We start from the raw sequence: 24,653 nt of genomic DNA, 5'->3' as shown, positions 1-24,653 counted from the left end.
CACTACTTTTCTATGTATGGGAATCACCGAGTAAAAAACGTTCAGTACATACCAAGCAAAATGAACATCAGTAAAACTTTAACATATGGAGAGGTGCTCAACTTTCAGATCAAAAGAGTTGCCACTTTGTCGTACTCTCTATCAAAACTTTTCAATATTACACCTTTTATTGTGTCTGATTTTCACCCAAAATTTTTACTGATCTATTCTGATTTTTTTTTTTCTGTTTTAATGCAATTCAACATGATAAGATAAAATTCCCCTTCCATATCCAATTATTATCATTACCCATTAATGCTTTTTCTCATGAAATTGCTTGTTGAAGTGTCCAATATCAATGGGACTCCATAAATTGTATGTACAATCACAAGAAACACAAGGAAAAGTAGAAATTACGCGGTGCGTAATATATGTCCCCGCCGGAAGTAGCATTTTGTAGCAAAATGTGCAATATAAGTCAACAATCAAGGTCAAAGGTCAAAGAAGTCAAAGGTCAAAATTCTGTGTATAAGTTTTGAAGCCCTCACCTAGTGCCATCACATAAAGCAAACGGAATCGAAATCGGGTTAGAAATGGCGAAGGAGTAGCATTTTGTAGCAAAATGTACAATATAGGTCAAAGGTCAAGGTCAAAGGTCACGACTGAAATTCTGTGTACAAGTTTCAAAGCTCCCATGTAGTGCTATCATATAAAGCAAACAGAATCAAAATTGGCTCATAAATGACAAAGTAGCAAATTGAACATTTTGATCACACACGGACGCACGCACGCACGCACGCACGCACGGACGGACGGACGCACGGACGGACACACACACGTACGGAGCCCGTTTCATAGTCCCCTGCTCGAACTCGTTCGGCGGGGACAATAACATTATTACAATAATGATTTCAATATCATGGACACCATCTATGTCATTTATCATGCAGACTGATGGACAGGTGAACTTACTTGTTTGTTGAGCTTTGGGTACTGCAGAGCATCAAACACCAGTTTGCAGCCATCGTAGAATTTCTCCTCACCGAGGATCTTTGGTACCACACCTGTAGCAACCCAGAAGAACAGTGCTTGACATTACTTGAATCTAAATATGATTTATTTATTCATTTTTTTTTTTTTAAGGGGGGGGGGGAATTCTCTTCATATTTTCCTAGCCACTATGCATGTGACATCACAAACTGTAGTAGTCTTCTCATCCAGCAGTGACGGCACAGAAACTTTACAAATTCATAACTTTTGAATGGATTGTCTGACTTTCTTCAGTTTCCCTGATGTGTTCTACTAATATTGCTGCATTCACTCGATCCATATGTACATGAAGATGAACTCATCCTTCATTGGCTGGTGAGCGCCACACAAATTATGCAGTCATCAAACTGCATGTCTGACACAGATAAACCCTCTTACTACAAACCCAGTTTCAGATGCTTTGCAGAGTTATGGTCACTGTCAAAGTATCCCATGTATCCATTTATCCCATATCCCATGTGCTACTTTAAATTTCCAAGTTTTATCCCACTGTGTCTGAACCCTGACATGACGAGCAATATGGGCACTGATGCAAAATAACTGGGGAGAGTTCACATCTGAATTTAGCTCCTCTATTCCCTTCTTGGTCTCACCTGGGAAGAATTTCAGCATCTCTTGGAAGGCAAAATCTTTCCGTTCCTGCTTCTGGGCATCTGTCCTTGGAGGGTCCTCATCAAAGAAGAGAACATCTGGACAGAAAAGACGAATGTAGACTGGACATAAGGGGACTAACCAAACTGGATATCTTACGTTTATACAAGAATCAGCCTGAGTAATCTTGAATAAGCATATGAAGTAAAACAACTTTGGAAAAACAATATTTTCCATGAAATCTCCAGTATCTTTTCTTTCTATCTTTTTTGTTTGTTTGTTTGTTGTTTTTTTTTTGGCTAAAAGCAATACAAAATATTGCAACAAATAAAGTGATTGTTGGTATCCCTGGTGAATTTATTGTAGGAAAGTGCTTATCAAAATTTTGGAGCAGGTGAGGTGTGTGTGTGTGTGGGGGGGGGGGGGCAGGGGCTGGGAATGAGATGGATAGGAAATGAATGGTTGGAGGGATGGATGGATGAATGGGTGAATTGACAGAAGGATGGATGGAGGGAGGGCTGAAGGAAAGGATGGATATATGAAAGGATGGAAAGATGGATGGATACGTGGTTGGATTGGGCTGGATAGGGTATGGATGGAAGGATGGAGGGATGGTTTAACTCGTTGAGAACAGGCTGTTTCTGCTAAACACGCATTTCCCATAGAAACTTCCCCGAGTATACTCTGACTCATCTTCAATGGGTTGAGAGATGGAGGCTACATGTACATGTAGATGGAGGGATGGATGGAGGCTAGATGGAAAGCTGGATGGGGGGACGAATTTTGGAAAGATGGAGGGCTGGGCAGACATGGTTGGATGGAGGGCTGGATAGGGGTTGATGGAAGGATGGACAGAGGAATGGATGGATGAATAGAATGATAGATGGCTGAATGGATGTGACATGGATGGAGGGCTGCATGCATTAAGACATAGATCGATGAAGGGCTGGATGGATTAAGAGATAGATACTGTAGATGGATGGAGGGCTGGATGGAGGGATAAATGAAGGACTGGATGAAGGAGAGGATGGAGGGATGATGGATAGATAAAGGGATGGATGGCAGGATGGATGGCTAGATGGATGAAAGGATAGAGGGATGGATGGATGGATGGATGGATGGATAGAAAGATGGATGAATGGAAGGGTTGATGGATGGCAGGATGGAATGATGTTAGGGTAAGGTGTGTTTGGGAGCAGGACGGGGGCAAGGGGTTGACAGGGCAGGATGAGATGAAGTTTCTTACCCCTCAGGAGATGGATGAGATGTTCTAGCATCTGTTCACTCTTCACCATGTTCACCTTGGTGTTCAGGTAGCTACGAAAAAAAAAAATCACAACGGCCAAACAGGTAGAAAACAAAATTGCAGATTTCTTTTCCACTCATGTCAACCTTATTACATACACAGAATAAATTAAGAACTATCAGAGCAGGTTGTCTTTTACTGTGTCACTATAGCTACCTCATATCACCAGACTGAATTATTCAAAAGAGTCAACATACTTACAAAGAGTATCACTTTGTGGAGAGAGTGTTTTTCCATATTTATTCATATATTTTTTGTCTGATTGTGATCGATGGTTTTAGCTTGTGTGTTGTGTTTTCTGCAGCAAGATATCCTGTTCAATATTTATTTCAATAGGTCAAGCATGATCAAGGGCAGTTGATGGTACCATAGTAGGTTACAGATTCAAATTCCAGGCTGGTTCCTTCTTTCTCAGTTGTTTTATTGCAATACAGATCCAGCACAAGACTTCACTTTGAATATGGACAGAGGTAATAATGACCCAATGACACCTGTAATCTGAATACATGTATATTTCACATTAAAAAGTCACTTTGTGTCCTTATCCGTTGGAGTTGAAAGGTACACCCTTGTAAGAACACATGACTACTAAGTCAACATAGATTTAATCAACTGCCTCTACCATTATGGCTTGCACTATCAAAAGTTCCTTCACCTTTAGCTAAACCATCTACCCACAATCCCTAATTGCTTCAGCTATACTACAAGGACCAAACAACATACTTGAATATCTACATGCAAGTCCTTTACAAGCCTTTGTCTCAGATTCTGACCCAGGCCTGGTCTAACTCACTGGTCTAGATATGTTTCCAGAGTCTTTCCGAATATCTTGGAGAAAGTCACGATGGCCTGATGGATCCAGACGGGAACCTCGAAAACGGAACGGGCTGAGCGAAAAGTGTCACAAAAAACAACTTTATTAGCTTCCTATCATCATGGACACATTCATTTCTGTACAATCATGGCAAAATGACATTTTATTGATTATTCTTTTTAATACGCTGTATGATCAAGACATTTTGCATGTCTTCATAACAAGCCAGATCATTCCACACTGTCTAATCCTCCCAGTCATATATTCATAAAGAGAGGGATCACTGTCTAAAGATCTGTGATCACTGAGTGCTATCTCTTAAAACACACTATATAAAAATTCTTAATAGTCCTTATAATATCAAGAACTATCACTTTCACACGAAAGTATATGTTCTGTTTAGCAACTACACTCCTGGTGTACCAGAGTAGATAATGTTCTAATCACACAAGATTGGAATCATATCTGGGAAGTGAGTGGATGTGTCAGGAGTGTTAAGCAGTTGGCAATGGGTTAATGAGAGACTGCAGACTTGGCAGGTTTTCCAGTGGGCCAAACACTACTATGGAGACTTATCAAAATAAAAGACAATTCCTGACCAATTAAAAGTCAGTCTAAAATGAGGAGAATAATTGTATAAGCAAATTTTGATCAAAATCTGATAAAGATAACAATAAGAAATTTAAAAATTGTGAAGTTTTCCAACTTTTAAAATTGTGAAGTATTCTACCTTTTCACTGTTGTACTTAATATCAAATTTTACGCTTTCTTTTACAATTAACTTTGAACTGGCCGTGAAATTCCCCTTTAAGGGCAAACTCTGGAAGATTGGGTTTGAGTCATGTCTCACCAATGTACAGGATGTACTGGAGGATGCCGTTGAGCTGTAGGTAGTGGGCCTCTGGGTTGGGCCAGGGCTCCTTGAGGCTAGGACGGTCTAATTCCTGGCCTGCATTGTTTCCAAACAGTGGACTACCAAGCTGTGAGGGGGGGGGGGGGGGATGGCAGGAGAAACATAGGATTAATATGTTTGTGTAGGAAACTGAATGAGAATTATAAAATTCAAAAGATTCGATTTTTTTCATGAACCTTTTGTCTGTTTATTTGCTTTGTCTTTTTTATTTCAGGTGTGAGTTTCTTCACTTTGTCTACCTCTACAAATTAAATTTGTTAAGATTGCAACTGCTGAACTGTATAATTACAAAGGGAGACAAAATGAAGAAACTCACATCTGAACCTTCACCCTTCTGAATAATATCTTTCTTTCATTCTTTTTCTTTGTCAGTATCGCACTGTGTGAACACACAGGTATATTTGCAATAATTCAGTATTCTTAACAAAATGTATACATGTAGCTAGTGTACTTTTTACTCGTCACCGTATCACTTTGGTTCTTGCTCATTGTTTTGCACATTTTGGTAACATGACTTATTCGGCCATGCATTTGATTATTTCTTACCGCTCTAATCTTTTATTTTAGTATCACATTTTACTTATGTAGACATCACATCTTGTTTGTTTCTACATGTTCATTTACTTTAATTCTCTTTTGTTGCTGTTGTATTATGTGATTTTTATTTGCAATATGTGCTATTTGTAACAGGGCTCACTTGAAAAGCAGGCCCTTGGGCCCTGAACATGACTACCCTGTTCACTTTTTGAATTAAACTGAATATAAAATGAATAAATAAATAAATGAATGAATAAATATACTAAATAAAATATTACTGCATGAAATGAGATATTTCTTAGCTCACCATTTCAGTGACGGTTTGGTCTGGGTCCAGATGCTCATCATCAGATCTGAAGATAAGCAAGTAAAGAAGGAATAGATAAGATATCTACAAGTGATAATGTTTTAATAGAATATTCGTCTAATACATCTAAGATTCACAATGCCTTTCTCAAGAGTTCTAATTATAAAAACAGTTGGTTTAAGTTGCTGTGCAGTGATGCTGAATTCATATTCGTTATTCAAATTCTCATCGTTCTGCTCATAAGAACCACTACACTTTTGACTAGTTACCTGAACACCTGAGAAAATATGAAGTAATGTTCAGGACAAGGAATGCAACGCCAACAATCTTTTTTATTTCCTTGCAGCTGTAAATGCACACAAATGCACAAAACCTGCTATTTGGCAAGCTTATCACTAATTGCTGTGGAAAAAAAGGTCTTGTCATATTTCTTCCATAAATTCTCATATTTGATCGTATGATTCTGACTACAATAACTGCGCATACAGCCTTTTCTTGTTAAAACCTTCCTACTGAACCAGAATGAGTACTGCCGACACATGATGAACTTTCTGATAGTTTATACAACACTGTCTGACATGCACACCATTGCAAAGTCCCTTGGCTCTTCAGGAACTTCTAACTTTTTATTGATATGATTTAAGTGATCAAATCTCACCTGGGCCTCGGCTTTGGCGACTCCACTGAGGCAAGGAATGTGGCAAGGAAAGGTTCTAAATGCTGCCCTCTCTGTTAGGTAATGAACAGTAGAGTTGATAGAAATCGCAATGAATAAATCACAGTATAAATCATGATCTTTCCTCGCTGGAAATTATGCAATAATTTAGCAGAAAAGAAACATACCTCATCATCACACTATAATTCAACAAGCAGCAAGCGAAACATATACCACGGAGAGTCTATCAAAATTCTCACGGACAAAGAACATTACAATCCTTTGAAATCATCTATCGGAGACAACAATGAATTACATCTTAAGAAGAATGAGCAGAACTGTTCCATAATCAAACCTAATATCACAAATTCTCTGGTCTGTTTACATGGCACACAGAACTCATATACTTTCAACTGGGAATAGCATTCAACAACATGTATGTTTTCAATAGCAATATATTGATATTGATGAGTTTCAATTTGAAGCATAACGCTCTTTATAATATACTCACGAGTAGCAAACGCTGCTGTTCCCTTACCTTCTACAGTGGAACTGTGACTTGATTTTTAAAAGGATTTAAACGAGAATGAAACCTAACATAATGTGGATTGAAAGAATGCAGCAATGTTAGTAAAAGACATCAGTGAAGTTTGAAGATAACTGGACAGTCTGTTAAAAAATTATGAATTTTTAAAGTTCTTACCTCCTTTATGACTTTGGTGGAGACAGACCTCACAAATTTGCCTGATAAAGAATGGGGTGAGAGAAGAAACTGCGTAATAAGTTGGAAAACATGGCAAAATAATCACTCCTTTATTCACTGGTTAGACTTCAAGATGTTGATCAATGAAGATACAACATGTAAGTCACTGGACTATGAATCCTAGTGACTCCATACAAATTCAACATCTCATATAAACTGGTCTTGTCTTCCAAACAAGGTGTGGACCAATATTCAATTTCGAGGAATCTTTTTCTTGAATGATATAATCAGACTTGTTGATAATTTGTAAACAAGGAAAAGTAGAAATTACGCGGTGCGTAAAATGTGTCCCCGCCGGAAGTAGCATTTAGTAGCAAAATGTACAATATCGGTAAAAAATCAAGGTCAAAGGTCAAAGAAGTCAAAGGTCAAAATTCTGTGTAGAAGTTTTGAAGCCCTCACCTAGTGCCATCACAAAAAGCAAACGGAATCGAAATCGGGTTTTGATAGAAATGGCGAAGGAGTAGCATTTTGTAGCCAATGTACAATATAGGTCAAAAATCAAGGTCAAAGGTCAAAGAAGTCAAAGGTCAAAATTCTGTGTAGAAGTTTTGAAGCCCTCACCTAGTGCCATCACAAAAAGCAAACGGAATCGAAATCAGGTTAGAAATGGCGAAGGAGTAGCATTTTGTAGCCAATGTACAATATAGGTCAAAAATCAAGGTCAAAAGTTAAAGAAGTCAAAGGCCAAAATTCTGCGTAGAAGTTTTGAAGCCCTCACCTAGTGCCATCACATAAAGAAAACGGAATCGAAATCGGGTTAGAAATGGCAAAGGAGGAGCATTTTGTAGCCAATGTACAATATAGGTCAAAAATCGAGGTCAAAGGTCAAAGAAGTCCAGGGTCAAAATTCTGTGTAGAAGTTTTGAAGCCCTCACCTACAGACTGTAGTGCCATCACATAAAGCAAACGGAAATGAAATTGGGTTAGAAATGGCAAAGGAGTAGCATTTTGTAGCAAAATGTACAATGCAGGTCAAAAATCAAGGTCAAAGGTCAAAGAAGTCAAAGGTCAAAATTCTGTGTAGAAGTTTTGAAGCCCTCACCTAGTAACCGAAATCGGGTTAGAAATGGCGAAGGAGTAGCATTTTGTCGCAAAATGTACAATATAGGTCAAAAATCAAGGTCAAAGGTCAAAGAAGTCAAAGGTCAAAATTCTGTGTAGAAGTTTTAAAGCCCTCACCTAGTGCCATCACATAAAGCAAACGGAATCGAAATCGGGTTAGAAATGGCGAAGGAGTAGCATTTTGTAGCCAATGTACAATATAGGTCAAAATCAAGGTCAAAGGTCAAAGAAGTCAAAGGTCAAAATTCTGTGTAGAAGTTTTGAAGCCCTCACCTAGTGCCATCACATAAAGCAAACAGAATCAAAATCGGGTTAGAAATGGCGAAGGATAGCATTTTGAAGCAAAATGTACAATATAGGTCAAAGGTCAAGGTCAAAGGTCACAACTGAAATTCTGTGTAGAAGTTTCAAAGCTCCCATGTAGTGCTATCATATAAAGCAAACAGAATCAAAATTGGCTCATAAATGACAGAGAAGTAGCAAATTGGACATTTTGATCACACACGGATGCACAGACAGACAGACAGACGGACGGACAGACGGACACACGGACACACACACGTACGGAGCCCGTTTCATAGTCCCCTGCTCGAACTCGTTCGGTGGGGACAAAAAAAAAATTATCATTTTTATCATAATATTTTTCTCCTGATAAGCTTTGTGCAATGGCAAGGATTATCTACATACAGAATAAAAAACTGTTCATATATATATATTTGATATCAGTGCATTTCCAAAACCTGTGATAATCCACTCTCTTAAAATGTGAAAAAAATGTACAAAGTTCGTACCAATATTGACATCTCCAAGGAATTTGTTGACAAACTCCTCGCTGGTTGTCAGGAAGCTGTAGAGAAGCTGACTCCCTCGTAGGTTAGGTTTGGTTAACAGAACCTGCAGTGAACAACAGCAGATTATGGACATTGATACAAGTGTTAATATTTCGTCAGCAATTTGCATCATGCAAGTGATTAGACTGCTAACATTAACTGAAAAAGAGTGAAATTCTCAGTGTTTAATACTGATGCCACGTTCCTAAAGTATGAATGAAGAACGTGCCAAAATCTTGTATTTCATACAGTTCCATGACATTTGCTCCTGCAACAATTACTCCCATGAAATATCTACAGGCTAAGCCAAACATAAATTCTGCCAACAAACCTGACCATAATCCTAATCTCACATCAATTTAAACCTAAAACCCTATCACAACCCTAACCCTAAGTCCTTGCAGAAAATAAGACTGAAGCAACTGTCGCAAGAGCAAATGTTGTGTCACCATTTCACACAGATGATGACAATGAATTAGTGCTGCAATGTAATAGGATCCCCTTCACTGTTAATAAATTTTAATATGGTATGATAAAACTGACTGTTACTTACACTGAGGTACTTCTCAAAGACAGGTCTCTTCCTCTCCATGTGGTCATGTGACTTGGATCCAAATGGACGTCTGACGGGAAGCTGGGCATCCTCAAATCCACCTGACAGAGAGAGAAACACAAACTGGAGTTGATAATAAGATGTGATCAGCCATCAATGACAGGACAGTGATGTGGCTCAGTCTGTAGCACTTTTGCCTTGCAATCAAACAGCTTGGACTCATTTCCCATTGGACCGAATTCACGAAGGTGGTACAATCTTTGTAGACTGTAGTTTTGTATGGGGCGCCAAGTGTCGCATGGCCTATTTCGTTACGAAATCAGTCATTTTATTGATGAAATGACCATTTTGTTAACGAAATAGGCCATGCAACACTTGGTGCCCCACACGTTTATCCATGATTTAAACCATGGACAAAGATTGTACCACCTTCGTGAATTCGGGCCCTTGAGTCTTGCTGAGCAATGCTGTGTGTGTGTAATCATGCCGTCCTCTCCAGTTAGAGGCAAAAACACTCTGTCCTCAGATAGGATGTTCATTTACGGGAACCTGGTATACCAGGTTCCCAAGGTGTCAACTCATATATGGGAATCTGGCATACGGGAACCTGGTATACCAGAAAAATGATGTCACTTTGATTGAATGAGTAGAGTTTCTTCTATCAATATCTCTTCCTTTCCTGTAGTACCACAGTTGTTTTTCTACAAGACTTGTATGAAGACATATGTACTAATCGAGGCTGAGCTCACTAGATTTTGACTTTTGCTGACCCCATTTGGGTCCCCTTACAGTGTTGAAAGAGTTTGCCAGCCCATCAGCGAACACTCTATTCATATCTAATGTCCAATCAGTATTTCCCATTGTTGAATGGCACAAGTAGTTGACCATGGAAAGGTGAAACATTCACTACTTACCTGCTTTCGCACAGATGGACCAACCTGTCTGTTCTTTGTGAATGGGCAAAAAGAATCTTGTTTGGGGGCATTGGAGGCTCTCAGAGAATTGCAGGATGAAAGGGTTAAATGGTGTTGAAAATAATTAAAGTCAATATGGCAAACATCTTTGAAACACACACTCACCATGGAATTCTTTCAGCTTTTGTTCCAGAGCATAGAATTCATGGTACCGCCTGCCGTATGATAAAAATGCAAAGATATTCATTGACTATGTCAGGTGTCATTCCATTACAGACCACAAGTTCACCTTTACATACATGTGGATCAAGAGAATGCAGCAATATTAATAGGACACATCACTGAAAATTTGAGAAAAATTGGACAATCTGGTCAAATGGAATGAATTTTTGAAGTTTCAGTGTTACAATTGCTGGATGAGAAGATTATTACAGGTTGTGATGTCACATGTGTAGAAGGATATATAGAAAATAAAAATAAAATTCAATACATTTTCACTTTTCTGGAATAATAAAAGATCACTTAACTTGCCTCTTTCAAAAGGCAGGGGAAATAATACTACCCTTAACATACATCAGTAACAAATGAAGGGAGTGTCGTGATGTGTTGTAATGATAGTTACAAACATTCCAGATTGACACGGCAGCAAAACATTTCACCAAAGTCCACAATTACTTGTTGATGTAAGTTTCATCTCTTGTGTGAAATCTACCAGAAAAAGATCTTTTTAGATGCAGACTGCAAACATCACTCTGCTATAAATAAGTTCACTTACAATCTGAGCATGTGCAGACAAAAGTCATTGCAGACCTTCTGCTATTCAAATTAAAGATTTAAGGGATGGTATAGCATTTGCGGAGATGAAGATTGAGCTTCTAACTTTTTTTGCAAGCTACTAAGAAAATCAGTTTTGAAATGGCCAAAATATATCAAAAAACAAAGTAATACAGAGTGATCCTAATAAAAGGTGGGTCTCACATTTTATTAGTATTGCTTTTTTTGGATATCTTAGCCATTTCAAAACCAATTTTTTATGAAATAAATGTTGAATTTCACTTGGTACTACATGCTCTTTCATATTCTCATTACTTCACCAAAAAATGTAGAAACTTGAAGCCAGGTCTCAATCAAAACTATGCCATCCCTTCAATCAATCAATTAATCAAAGTATGTGGTTCAGAGGTCATTGCAGACCACTGCTACTGTAAACTGGCTTATTCTGGAGCAAACCTAACCCGTTCCATACTGAATTCTGAAATCCCATAAGCCTAATACATACATGAAGGCTACCAGGTTCCCGAATGGAACAGGCTTGACAAACTAACCCAATGCAAGTCTCCTTATTCTGCAGCAAACTTCAAGGAGACCTCCAGAGGATTTTCAGACTTTCATATCTGAACAAACATAAATTGATTATACTAGGGACAGAGTTTCAGAATTTATAATGACTGAGATCAGGAAAAAGAATGTTTCAAAGTTTATAATAAGTCACAATGAATAAGGATGACGACATGGCAGCTTACCCTAAGAATGCATGAGTGGGGGCTCAAGGAAGCAGAACAAAAAAGAAACATGGCAATGCATAAATTCCACACAAGTGAACACGTTTGGCAAGTGGTACTGTAATGGAATTACATTGCTACATTTCTGAAATATGTGAGGCCCCTATGTCATCATCCCTGTTCAGTGAAATTGTTTTGGGTTTTTCAGAGTTTTGGTTTCTCTGCTAAAGAGCCGTAATAAATTCAACAAATCTATATCAACTGGAGCTGTCGATCTATGGACTATAAGTACATTACCTGAAATTGTGAAAATTGTCTGGACTTCCTTTTTAACAAACTAAGTGAAAGCAAATGTAGTATCAGTGAGTGGCCCTCTGACAACACTACAAAACATCTGAATGATGGCCAAAGAGTAGAACGAAGGAATGTCTGGGTTCTTCCGCATTTCACCAACCTCTCAACCTGCCACGAGTTCTTCTCCCCGTCCCCCTCCCGGACGTCGATGCGCTGGATGTTGATGACGAAGACGAAGCTATCTTTCCCTCCCTCCTGCTTCTGCTGCACCGACGGGATGCTGACCCGCCAGGCGCTGAGGTCGTGCTGCGGGGACGCGATGCCAGCACGGTGGTGGTCGTCGTCATCCGATGCGAAGTCCACATCAGACTGACAGAAGAACAAGGTGAATGTTTAACGGTGGATACACAATGTGAAGTGTGGTGAAAATTGTAGAAGATAAGGGATGCAGGAAATGGGGCTGGCTATTTTCTCTGGAGAAAACAGAAATCTTTACCGAGATCTGAAAAACTACATTTTCAAATCTTGCAACATATGATCTTCTGTCAGAATGTACATTGTAATACAACATGCATCCCAACAAATTTGGATGTAATGTGGACATGGCATCACATTTATTGAAATTCTTCCCTTGAGATGTTTTAAAGCAACTGATTGACAAATTGCACTACATCAACGTACGTGTAAATACGTAAAATTAGAACTAAACTTGCTGTTGGGCGGAAGCTTGGTGGTCTGGTGGAAATGACGCCTGCCCGGAGATCAAGAGGTCGTAGGTTCAAATCCTGCTTGAGTTCGTACACACCTCATTTCTTTTATCACGGTTATTACTAAAACACTGATCACTTCAGTGCTGATTTACGTTGCTGTTGGGCAAATTGTCAATCAGTTGCATAGCATCACATTTATTCCATTGAAAAAAACAGTAAAGTGGATGCCAACATTTGACACATACACAATTAAATGAGGATTTCAAAACTGATATCATGCAATGACATAATGAAGAAAACTGCCCTATAAGAATGCCAAAGCTAGCAATCACCTGCCACATTCAAGGCTAAATTTGGAACTACATAAAACATAGGCATCCATGGGTATACAGGTAGGGCTTTTCTTATGAGTGATCTATCAGTGATTAAAACATATACACACATTTTGAAAAAAAAAGAATAGAATAAAAAAAATCCAAAACAAACAAATTTCCTCAGCTGAGGTCCAGAAGGATGCTGTCATTGTATAAAGTACAAATCTGATTCATGATGCACCTTAACTCTCATGGATTGAATCATACACTGTATCATGTTCATCACAATGTGTTAGATCTAGTGGATTTATAAAACACTTAACATTTATTCAACTTCTCTCTGTGAAAACCTTTTGGGGGTATTTTTAGTGAAAAGTGGTACAGCACGCAGGGCTACTTATCAAAATTCACGTATGAGAGCAAGGCAGTTCTGAATCTGATACTTACAGAAGGCTGACTGGACTCTTCATACAGGTACAGGTGAGGCAAACCCTCTCCCTCTGTGGATTACCAAGTGAAGATTAAAACAAAACTTGATGAGTGTTCTAGCATTGTAAAAGCAGGCTACATGTAGTTGGACTAATCAATGAATTAAAACATACTGATATTTAATAGTTTTTGGGGTTTTTTCCGAGGAACTAGCAGCAAACTATGCCATTCAACTCTACATTAGCCAGCATTAGATATGCGACGCAAATGTTCTCTGACAACGCTTATTACAATTGTAGGAAAAAAAAAATTGTCTTCTGCGCATGCATGAGACACCCATTTCCATTGTCAAACTTGGGAGGAGCCGTCATGTTAGCTTGCATTACAGACTTTCTAAAGCTCGCTTTTATCGAAGGCCTGAAGAATGGGAAGACACATAAATGGTGCAGAAGCCTTGAGAAAAGACTAACCTGACTGTCCCTTGAAGACCTCTTTGATCCTACTCCCAAGCTTGCTCATGGCAGCAAATGTGTCACTGGATCGCTTGCTGGCAACCCTGTCAACAAGAGAGGGCGGTATATAACATCATTAATAATCAGATATCGGGAAAAACACCCAACACTCATCCAGCATTGTATTAATCAAAGCTTTTCCACACTCAATCTTTCCCCACAATGTTGTATTCCCTGGGTTTAATACAAAAGATTTGACTCTAGAAGGATAATTTCTCCTCTGATGATATGCATCAATGGCTGTTGTGGATGTCTTTTGGCAATTCATGAGCCGATGAAACCAAAACATGGGTAGCAAATCATACCCTAATTTTACATGCAAATCAATGCATAAATATGCATCAATTTGGTTGTTGCTGATGCAATTTTTTTTTTTTTTTTTTTTTTTTTCATAGGATGAACAAGAGCATATCTGCACCCATTTTGTAAATGCCAGAAAAGGTCAGTAACACTCTGCTCCGGTCTTGTGTAGGAAGCCTAACTTTGTGGTACCGTACCTTACTTTTTTTTTCACATTGGCATGAGCTTACAAGCCTTTATTTGATGTCTTCTCGTAATTTTGGTTAGCACACACCAGCCTCATCATCATCATAGTAATAACTACTACAGCAGCAATGGCAGTAGTGATAATTGTGAAAGTGATGATGATGATGATGATGATGATGATGATGATTATGATGATGATGATAGTAATGATAATAATGATAACTGTAACAATATCAATAATAATAGTAATAATCATAATTAACTCATAATAATTGCCCTCCAGATAAGCTCCTCAAACTGCTGTAAGAAAAAAAGTGCATTAAAGTACAAGCAGGTTATAATGGGTCTTGTTTAAAGCATTACATAGTGCCCAGCTATATGTAGGTATTTGTGAATGTACACCACATGTACTGTATTTGATATCCCCTTTGATATGCCCTGGGTCCATGTATTGGACCTGTATTTGACATCCCCTTTGATATGCCCTGGGTCCATGTATTGGACCCAGTAATAAAGCTGAAGATACAGAATCAAAGAGACATGAAGGAAATGAAAATGACAATAATGACAATAATGACAACAATAATAATAATAATAATAATAATAATAATAATAATAATAATAATAATAATAATAATAATAATAAAAATAATAATAATGACGACGACGATGATGATGACAATAATAATAATAATAATAATAATAATAATAATGACGACGACGATGATGATGAAAATAATAATAATAATGATAATAAAAATAATAATGACGACGATGATGATGATGACAATAATAATAATAATAATAATAATAATAATGACGACGATGATGATGATGATGATAATAATAATAATAACAATAATAATAATAATAATAACAGTAAAAACAATAACAACAATAAAAGTAATAATGATAACAATACTACTACTACCTATAATAGTGATAATAATAATAACAACAATGGACTACAACATGTACACTGTAACCTCCCTGCTGTAACTCCACACTATACTACTAGGTGACACAAAAAAAAAAAAAACATTTCCCACATTTGATCCTTAATAGTTTGAAAACTATATATCAGATAACACTGTCATTGATATGAGTAATAGCTGAATAGTGTACAATTTAGTTGAAGGTGATTTGAATATGAAAGCATGAATCAGTTTTTCATGATTAATTTGAAAGTTAGGTTCCAGATTTTTGATCAAATTTGAACTCTCTGTACAAAATTGAACTTTACACAGGAACCAATGATGTGTATGTGAGTTGTGTGCTTACAATGATCCCGAGTATACTCTGGCAGGTGTCTATGGGAAATGTGTGTTGTCGCAAAATCAGTTCTTCCTCAACAGGTTAATAATTCACGATGGATTGCCCTGGGCATTGCTAGTCTAAATTCATCTGGGCACTGCTAGTCTGATTCATGGTAAAGGGTAAAATGCATGCACATGAAAAAAGTAAGCACATGCTTTCATGTGTTTGTATACACTACATTTCAGGATGAATAAAGACTAGCTGTGTGATAGTGGAATTTCTCATGGCATTCAAACCCTGGCCATTTTTCAGGACCATTGTCTAGGTGTTAACCACACACTCCCATACACACCAATTGACCCCTACAAGTGCAGAGTTAAAGTTTTGTACAGAGGGTTGAAAACAGAGCAAAATCTGAACCCTAACTTAAAAATTAATCTTGATGTACACTATTCAGCTATTGCTCATATCAATGTCAGTGTTATCTGACATATCGTTTTTGAGCTATTAAGGATAAAAGTGTGAAATGTGTTTGTTTTTTTGTAACACCCAGTAGAATAGTGCACTATACTTCACAGGTCTCATATGCATACCACAACATATCATTACATTTAGTACCTCCAGAATGACATAATATAACCATCTACTTTTTGGTCGATCTACCACACTGTGTTACCACATGTACAAATAAATGAACAGATGCACCACTACCATGGATACACACATGAATGTCCATGCCTTTTTGCACAGAGCTCACACTGTGGCACAAACATCGGCACTACTCCACTGTAACACTAAATCCCAGTGGGACATATACCACAGTAATCATGACAGGACTTGCCTGATGTCTACAAGCTCTAATACTAGTATGTACAAAAAGTGGATGTCATACTTCTCTATAACATATTGCTGGGTGAGAACCAGATGGGCATTATCACATTTTATTTGATTTCTATCCATTTATCTATTTATTTATTTATTTATTTATTTATTTATTTATTTATTATTTATTTATTTATTTATTTATTATTTATTTATTTTATTTTTATTTATTTATTTGTTTTATTTTTATTTATTTATTTATTATTATTATTTTTTTTAAATTTATTTATTTTCTTTTTTTTTTGGGGGGGGGGGGGAGGAGGTTGAATTATTGGTATCACACTGTGGAGTTTGTTTTCAACATTATGGTGACAATCTTGAATTATTGTCATTTTCAATAAAATGTTAACAATCAAAACCACAAGGCTGCCATTTTCACAATATTTGGAACAATGCAAAATAAATCTACCCACTTTTGATTAATAAGCTTTTTATTTCATGAAAATTGATGGTTTAGTTTTTATTTATCGGTACATTCAAATCTTTACAATGTGATAGCACTCTGCTGGTTCTTGGCTGATGATATGGTCTGTCTATGCAGGATGTAAGCTTATCGGATCCTACATCAGGCTTTTAATATTAAATGGCCAAGTGTTTCTTGTATGAAAATGGTGCTGCATGATTGCACTGAAATAGATTCATGAAGCAACTGACAGAAAAAACAATTTAAAATGAATAATGCAAACACTATAAAAGTTACGACCATTTCAATGTTACTACAACTAGGTTCTTGAACATGTGACATTGAAAATAATTGTCTAGGTGATGTGAATTTGATGATTTTGCTTCAAATTCATTTGCACTGCTATTAAGAAGTAATTATTTCAAAAGGGAAAAATGCACAAATGGGGTTTGGGATTACAATGACTGAGTGCTAATGAAAACTGGCAAACTATCCAATCATCAAGCATATGCCATGCATTTGCTAACAGTTCATCTTACAGGAATGTCTTTATGCTGCTAATTCAAATCTCAAATCACAAATGAATTTGGCATGCAAATGTGGACTAAAGTATCAACTATAAAAAATGCATCAAAAGAAGGGGATGGGCTCCAGCAGCAACTTTCAATGCTGTTACACAGCTACATGGGCAAATCTAATGATATACTTTAGAATCAAAGATGCAGCCATTCCTTGTTTTCTACAAGTATGATTTGATGATATAACAGGAAAGTGACACATTGTTATCTCCTGACTGTACGCTTGACTTCCACCACTCCATATGTGACCCTGCATCACAAAACCAACAAAAAAGTCGCACACACTGATTTGGTGTGAGGAATGAAAATAGGTGAAATGGGTCAATGTAGCCAATGTGGAGTTTTTCATATTTTCTATTAAAAAGAGCTATTCTTCTTATACATTATGCTAAAGCTTGAGATCATAAAACGAACAGGAAATTGTGTTTTTCAGTTTTTCTTGAACACTTTTTTTTTTTTTTTGGGGGGGGGGGAATAGTGTGATTAGGTGTGTCTTATGGAGTCCCTTCTTCATTTCTTAACCCGTTGAGGACGAACTCATTTTGCTACAGCACGCATTTCTCATAGACCCTTGCCCGAGTATACTCCGGGCTCGTCCTTAACGGGTTAAAAACCCTGTACACAGTCATTCTTCACTTTTAATTCTAATATCTTTAGAAAGGATGATGGCTCTGCTTTGAAAGTTGGCATCAATCATGGAAAGAATGTGTGAATAGAGCATGCTTAATTTCAGCCAAAGCTGATAATCCCTTCATTGTTGTTGCTCCCAAGGCTTGCACTGTGTTTTTTGTCCCACTCATTACACAGCTAGCATGGCTTGGTGAAGATTAGGTGCTTGAATAGACCCTTTCCTTCAGAGCCTCTTTTCTCAGCTCACACTTTTCTGGCATGTGTGCTTTCTGTCAAATATTTGGAGAGATTAGGAGAGTCCATTTGAACTGAGTTATACATCATTTTAAAGCTTTAAGTCTGCTCTTTCAGAATCTGCTCTTAGGGTTAAAAATCCATTTCTGGCGACTTTTTGTTGGTTTTGTGATGCAGGGTCATATATTCTATTTCTATAGATTAATCTTCTAATTGTATGCACACAGCTGGTTTCATATCAAGTACTTGTTCCTCTAGAACAGTCTTGCCTTTCTCCCCCCTCCCCCCCCCACAAATAAAAGTTTACAGTAAAACCAGAAATGTTCATGTGCATCTTAATTTTGCATATTTCGCGAGAGCCAAGATTCGCGAAATCAAAATGCACATGAGAGTTCTTATCTACACTATGTATTGAATGCCAGTGGCAATTCATGAAAATTTCATGCTGTGAAAACAGCTGTTGGCTCCAATTCGCTCCAATTCGCCAAAATAGCTTGCATTACAGTACATTTATTTTTATTGCAGGTTCAAATAACCCACCCACATGAAAACAAAGCAACAACAACAACAAGAACAACAACCTCAAACCAGACTGGCTATAGTATGTGTAACTATAAACTGACATGGGGCTAAATATCAAATACACAATATAACCGTACTGTGAATCAATCACATACTACAAGTAGTGTGCATACAACATACAACATACAACATAAAATTATTTATATACTGGACATTATGTTACATGATCACCATTCCAAGTAAGCTAGATTTACATGTAGCTAGTGCATACACTATTTGACACTGACATGAATTTGACACTAGGTGCTGTTTATAATTAGCGACGGAACCCTGACTATATGAACCAAATGGACTGCTAGCTAACATTTTCAAATCATGCCAGGAAATGAACAACTCATTCCTATCCAGGGGAATCACTAAACAACAGAAATGTAGACCAGAAGTGGTTCAAATACACCTCGTGACAGATTCTGCATATTAGCACTCATGGCACACCACATACTGTACACCAAGGAATGTTCGCGTGCATTTTAATTTTGCAAATTCTATGAGAGCCAAGATTCAAGAGATTAACTCTTTATATGTCATGGTGGAAACCTCCTGTGTGCCACATTATTCTGAGACACCATCGTAGTCATGCTTTGAGAAGGCTTTCAGTTTTTCAAATCTATGTAACTTCTATAGATTTCTGTTAATCTGGGCATAAAGTGAGCAAAGTTGTAGAGAAAATGCCAAGCTTTGCCCTGATGTAAATGATATGACAAATCTATGATTGTTTTTCATTCAAATGACCAGTAGCTACATTACTGAAAAGGCCAGACTTTTGCACATACAGTGACAAAAACTTAGAATTTAATCATGCAAATCCAGCTTAGTATCTCAGTGTTGTCCCATCTCCTTCATAACAAAGTAAACAAAGAGAAAGGAAAGGTTATATTACAAAACATAAACTAGAGAAGCACTATGACAGCACAGTTCTCTGCCAAGCAGCTCATTTCCACCCATTTTACTCGCATGCTAAAAATCGCCCAATTTCCCAACATAGTAGCCTTTCGTTTACATCATCAGCTTCCAGCTAAGGTAGCAGCACCTCGCCTGAGCAAGAACATGTGATAAGGCTTTAATACACACACACAACTTCCTAAAGGTCCAAACCCATCAGGATACCTACACTATCAGGGGTGGATCCAAGAATTCCGTAACGGGGAGGCGCCTTTACAAAATTAAAAGGGGGCGCATGTGACCCCCATTTTTTTCTTTCCATTTCTTTTGTTTTAACAAAAAACAAAAAAGGGGGCGCGGGCCAGGTGCGCCCCCTCTGAATCCGCCACTGACTATAATCATTCTACATAGAATCTGTTCTTAGTGGTGCCTACAATATTAATCAAGTTATGTGTTGTAGAACAAGAAGAAAAAAAAAGTGTTAAAAATTCCCAAACCTTGCAAAGGTACAGTATGTACATTTATCTGTGGTATAATAGAGTCTGGTTACAATAATTTGTGATAAGTTATCCATACATTCATGCAAAATACATGTAGGCCCCTACTATGATCACCATTTATGAACATAAATTAATTAGATGATAAAGAAAATATTGTCCCAAATAATATACTTAATACATTGGGGAAAAATTGAGTAAAATGTTGTCATCAATATAAAATGGGTACATATGTGGACTGAATCAGAGATAAAATGCAGAGATAAGAGCCTAGAACTTGTTCTGATAGATTATGAATGATACATTGCCAAATTGAGGAGTGTGCATGAAGCATACCTTTACACAGTTGTATGTGTACACTGTAAAATACAATGCAACTACTGATTCCACCACCAGCTTGCAGTAAAGGCCTTGATGGTTGTACTTGGCAAGAATATTATACGTTGGCTTGTTTTACCACTGCTTGTTATACTTTTGAGTTAAATGATTAAATCATGTATGCCTTCTTGAAGGTACATTTGTAACATAATATACCCAGGTTATATTCATATAGCTGTGTGACTACCGTACTGCTGTGAATACTACAGGGCTATTGTGCATGCATACTGCTGTAATGAAGCAATACAAGGAGGGGGAAAGGGCGGGGAGGGGGAGGGGCGGGGCGGGGCGGGAGAGGCAGAATTGCTCAGAGCAAAAGTTGGGCAATGGGGCCATAAATACCCTATGCAGGGTGGGAGAGCAGAGCCTACTGCTAGAATTTCTTGTGCTTTATAGGTTTTTGGTGTGTCCCCCCCCCCCCCATTTGATTTAACTAGAGGCAAAGATTTCAGTGCAAGCAAGGGAAGCAAATACACAACTTGTCTGTTCATCAGTCAACTATTTATCAGTCAAGATTGCTACCTCAATAAAAAAAACATGACAATCTACAGAGGGCAAATACCATCACACCTTAGATCATCAAACTGTGAAGAGGTATTTATAAGTTCTCATATTTGCATGTCATAAAGACCATCAGTGCATGGCACATAACAATAGTAAAAGCAATGCTAATAGTAGTTTACACTTGTCAAGTTCACAAAGCAGCTATACTTTCTCATAGCATGATTACTGATTTATATTTTTTTAAAACTCTGTTGCTTCCAAGATACAGTTATTTTCCATATAACCGATACATGATACATCCAGCTCCTTGGGACTAAAAAAATGCATAAAGTGTACATAGAGGGACTGCCATGCTTTGCTTGATTTCTCAAGATGAGACCCAATTAAAGGACAAGTTCACCTTCATTAACATAAGGATTGAGAGGATGTAGCAATATTAGTAGAACACATCATTGAAAGTTTGAGGAAAATCGGACAATCCATTCAAAAGTTATGAATTTTTGAAGTTTTTGTGCAGTCACCGCTGGATGAGAAGACTACTACAGTGTATGATGTCACATGCGTACAACAATATAAGGAAAATATAAAGAGAATTTCACAAAATTTCATCTTTTGAAAAAAGTACACATTCCCTTGACTCGTTACTGACATATGTTATGGGTAATATTATTCCCATCGCCTTTATAAAGAGGCAAGTCAAGTGCTCTTTTATTATGCGAAAAAAGTGAAAATATGTTGAATTTTCTTTACAGTTTCTTTACACTGTTGTACTCATATGACATCACGAGCCTTAGTAGTCTCCTCATCAAGCGGTTCCAACACAAAAATTTTAAAAATTCATAACTTTTGCATCAATTGTCCGATTTTCCTCAAACTTTCACTGATGTGTTCTACTAATATTGTTGCATTCTCTCAATCCTTATGTTTATGAAGGTGAACTTGTCCTTTAAAGACTGAATGATATAACAATCTACGACCTGAATCCTGCATATTTGTCTTAACCCATTGAAGACGAGTCCAGAGGGTCTATGGGATAACTTGTTGTAGCAAATCAGTTCGTCTTAAACGGGCTAAAAATCACAGTCCCTTTTTTGTGTACCATGTAAATGGCAGATGCTCTTCAAACATATACAGGCTCCTGGCTGCTTGCAAGGATCAGGTATCGAGCAGACAGTGCATCTCAATGGAATCTTGGTCATGCTTGAATACATAGCACATACAATTGCCTGACGTGAATATCATATGAATGGAAAAAGTTGAAATATCCTTGAAGGGGGGAAAAATGAGTTCCATGAACATTTCTATGCTGCATGAAAAATCTTGGGGCATTCAATCTATATTTTTATGTATTCTATCACAGGCTCGGATTCTACATCTGAACAGAACTACAAAATCTGTCGAGACAGTTGGTGAGGACTAGAACATCAAATGACACAGAAAAAAAAAAGAACTAGCCGTAAGACAAAGATGTACAAACTAGATAACAGCCACCATCATACAATATTTATAGCACAGTTTAATGTGGAACTAGTAACTGTTGGATACAGGTGAACAGCTCACAGCTACAAGCACAGAGATATGGAGGTGGGGAAGGTACTGACCGCTGGAGAACTGTGAGTGGGGGTGGGGTAGAGTTTACAGGTGAGGGTACCGGTTCAGGGGTAGATCTACTCACGGTTAAAGTAAAGGGGGGTTCAGAGGGGCGGTGGGGTTAATAGTCCATAAAAGGTTGACAACAAATATATCACAAAGAAAAAAAAAAGATATGACAAGGGTGGGCGTGGATGATATTGATATATTGGACATAAATGTAACAGAACGACAAAGTCAGTGGTTTATGTAATCATGTAAAAACAAAACAAGGAGATGTAGAGGTGATTGGACAGAAGACAAGTCACTCCAGCGGAGAGAAACAAAGTGGTTTAGTCCAAATGAAGCAAAAGTGGGAAACACAAAGGAAACAAATAAAAACACAATAACAACATATTAGTAAGTATTTCAGAGTCATTATATGCCTACTGCAGCACAATACTGACTGCCTCATAATACATCACAATCAGTGATTCATAGTAACTTTTCAGCAACGGATACATTTTGCTTCAAGCAGCAACTTTGCAGATGATAGGCAGAGTGTATCTGTGAGTTTACACAGATGTAAATATTTTGGCACACTTTCCAGTGTTAACAGCATAACAGATGCAAATATTATGACACCTACATGTATAGTGAAAACAACATAACTAGAGTCACCTCAGCAAAGTAAGTACACATGAGGACTTGCAATGGGACAAACTTTTACATGGACATAAAATCTGATCAGGAATTACGAATTATGTCGGACAAAATTTAAACATAAGATGCACTGGACGATATTGGTTATAAATGCTTTGTGACTGGTTACCAGTAAAAACACGCTGAGAGAAACTCACAACTGTACATGGCATAGTAAGACGTTAACTTGACATAAATAATGGGTATAAATAAGTACCATAATAATTTAAAACTTCAAAAGGGAAAACATAACATCACATTGAAGTATTGAGTGCACTAAATGTCTTACACTGACCATCAAATAACACTTGCATATTAAAAAGAATCACATATATCTTTCTTCTCACACATACATCAAGACATTACTATACTACTTTCAAATATAATCATGAGGACCTTCCTCAAAAGATATTAAGACATACAACATAATGTATATGTATATATATCTTAAACGAGATTTTCTTGTGAACTTATAAATGATATACTGGGGGATTGGCTTATACAAACAGCAGGAAACAGCATGGCAGGTATCATTTTATCAAATGATAAACAGATAAAGAAGTGAGAAATAAGTAGATACCTAAGAGTTAAGAATTGATATCCCATCCTGTCACACTTTGATAGCTTTATAATTGTGTTCTTGTCTGACATTTTCCACAAAAATATTGGATTTGTGACATTTTAAATATACAAGTGTAGCTCAACACTACAAACACTCTCTGTTCTCAGTAAAATGCATTCCTGTACACCAATAGATCACATGTGTCTGCATGCTATCAATTTGTAGCTCTAAAAGACCTAGTAGCATAGGGAGATTGTGCTAAGGGAGGCCGGCCTGACAAGGATATAATTATTTGGAAATCTGCATAATGAATTTTCTACTGCTTCATGCACAGTACACACAAAGCTAAAGAACCTGGACTGAAGTTGAATGTTACCAATGAGTGTATGCTTCAATACACATAATTACTGACGTGTAATTCTGTTCTAGCTAGCCGTGGTTTTCAAATGTACCCCAGTGGGCAGCCAAT

At 37.4% G+C, this 24,653-nt stretch overlaps 1 protein-coding gene across 1 annotated transcript in view; it reads right to left on the bottom strand.

Annotated features, from left to right (window-relative positions):
- The window catches only part of LOC140232260 (sorting nexin-14-like), a 56,324-nt gene that overhangs the window by 1,612 nt on the left and 30,059 nt on the right, over positions 1 to 24,653 (bottom strand). The window contains exons 16-30 of the mRNA XM_072312393.1: positions 22,953 to 23,021; positions 13,997 to 14,082; positions 13,545 to 13,597; positions 12,234 to 12,442; positions 10,443 to 10,492; positions 9,364 to 9,464; positions 8,772 to 8,874; positions 6,856 to 6,896; positions 6,156 to 6,226; positions 5,498 to 5,543; positions 4,591 to 4,720; positions 3,720 to 3,813; positions 2,867 to 2,937; positions 1,623 to 1,718; positions 952 to 1,043 (exon numbers count right to left, since the gene is read on the bottom strand). Of these exons, the coding sequence (XP_072168494.1) occupies positions 952 to 1,043; positions 1,623 to 1,718; positions 2,867 to 2,937; positions 3,720 to 3,813; positions 4,591 to 4,720; positions 5,498 to 5,543; positions 6,156 to 6,226; positions 6,856 to 6,896; positions 8,772 to 8,874; positions 9,364 to 9,464; positions 10,443 to 10,492; positions 12,234 to 12,442; positions 13,545 to 13,597; positions 13,997 to 14,082; positions 22,953 to 23,021 (1,312 nt within the window). The remainder of the gene's footprint in view (positions 1 to 951; positions 1,044 to 1,622; positions 1,719 to 2,866; positions 2,938 to 3,719; positions 3,814 to 4,590; positions 4,721 to 5,497; positions 5,544 to 6,155; positions 6,227 to 6,855; positions 6,897 to 8,771; positions 8,875 to 9,363; positions 9,465 to 10,442; positions 10,493 to 12,233; positions 12,443 to 13,544; positions 13,598 to 13,996; positions 14,083 to 22,952; positions 23,022 to 24,653) is intronic.

This window comes from Diadema setosum, chromosome 8, assembly GCF_964275005.1.
Source record: "Diadema setosum chromosome 8, eeDiaSeto1, whole genome shotgun sequence".
NCBI lineage: Eukaryota > Metazoa > Echinodermata > Echinoidea > Diadematoida > Diadematidae > Diadema > Diadema setosum.
The sequence above is the reverse complement of the archived record's forward strand: the minus strand, read 5'-3'. Positions and strand labels throughout refer to the sequence as shown.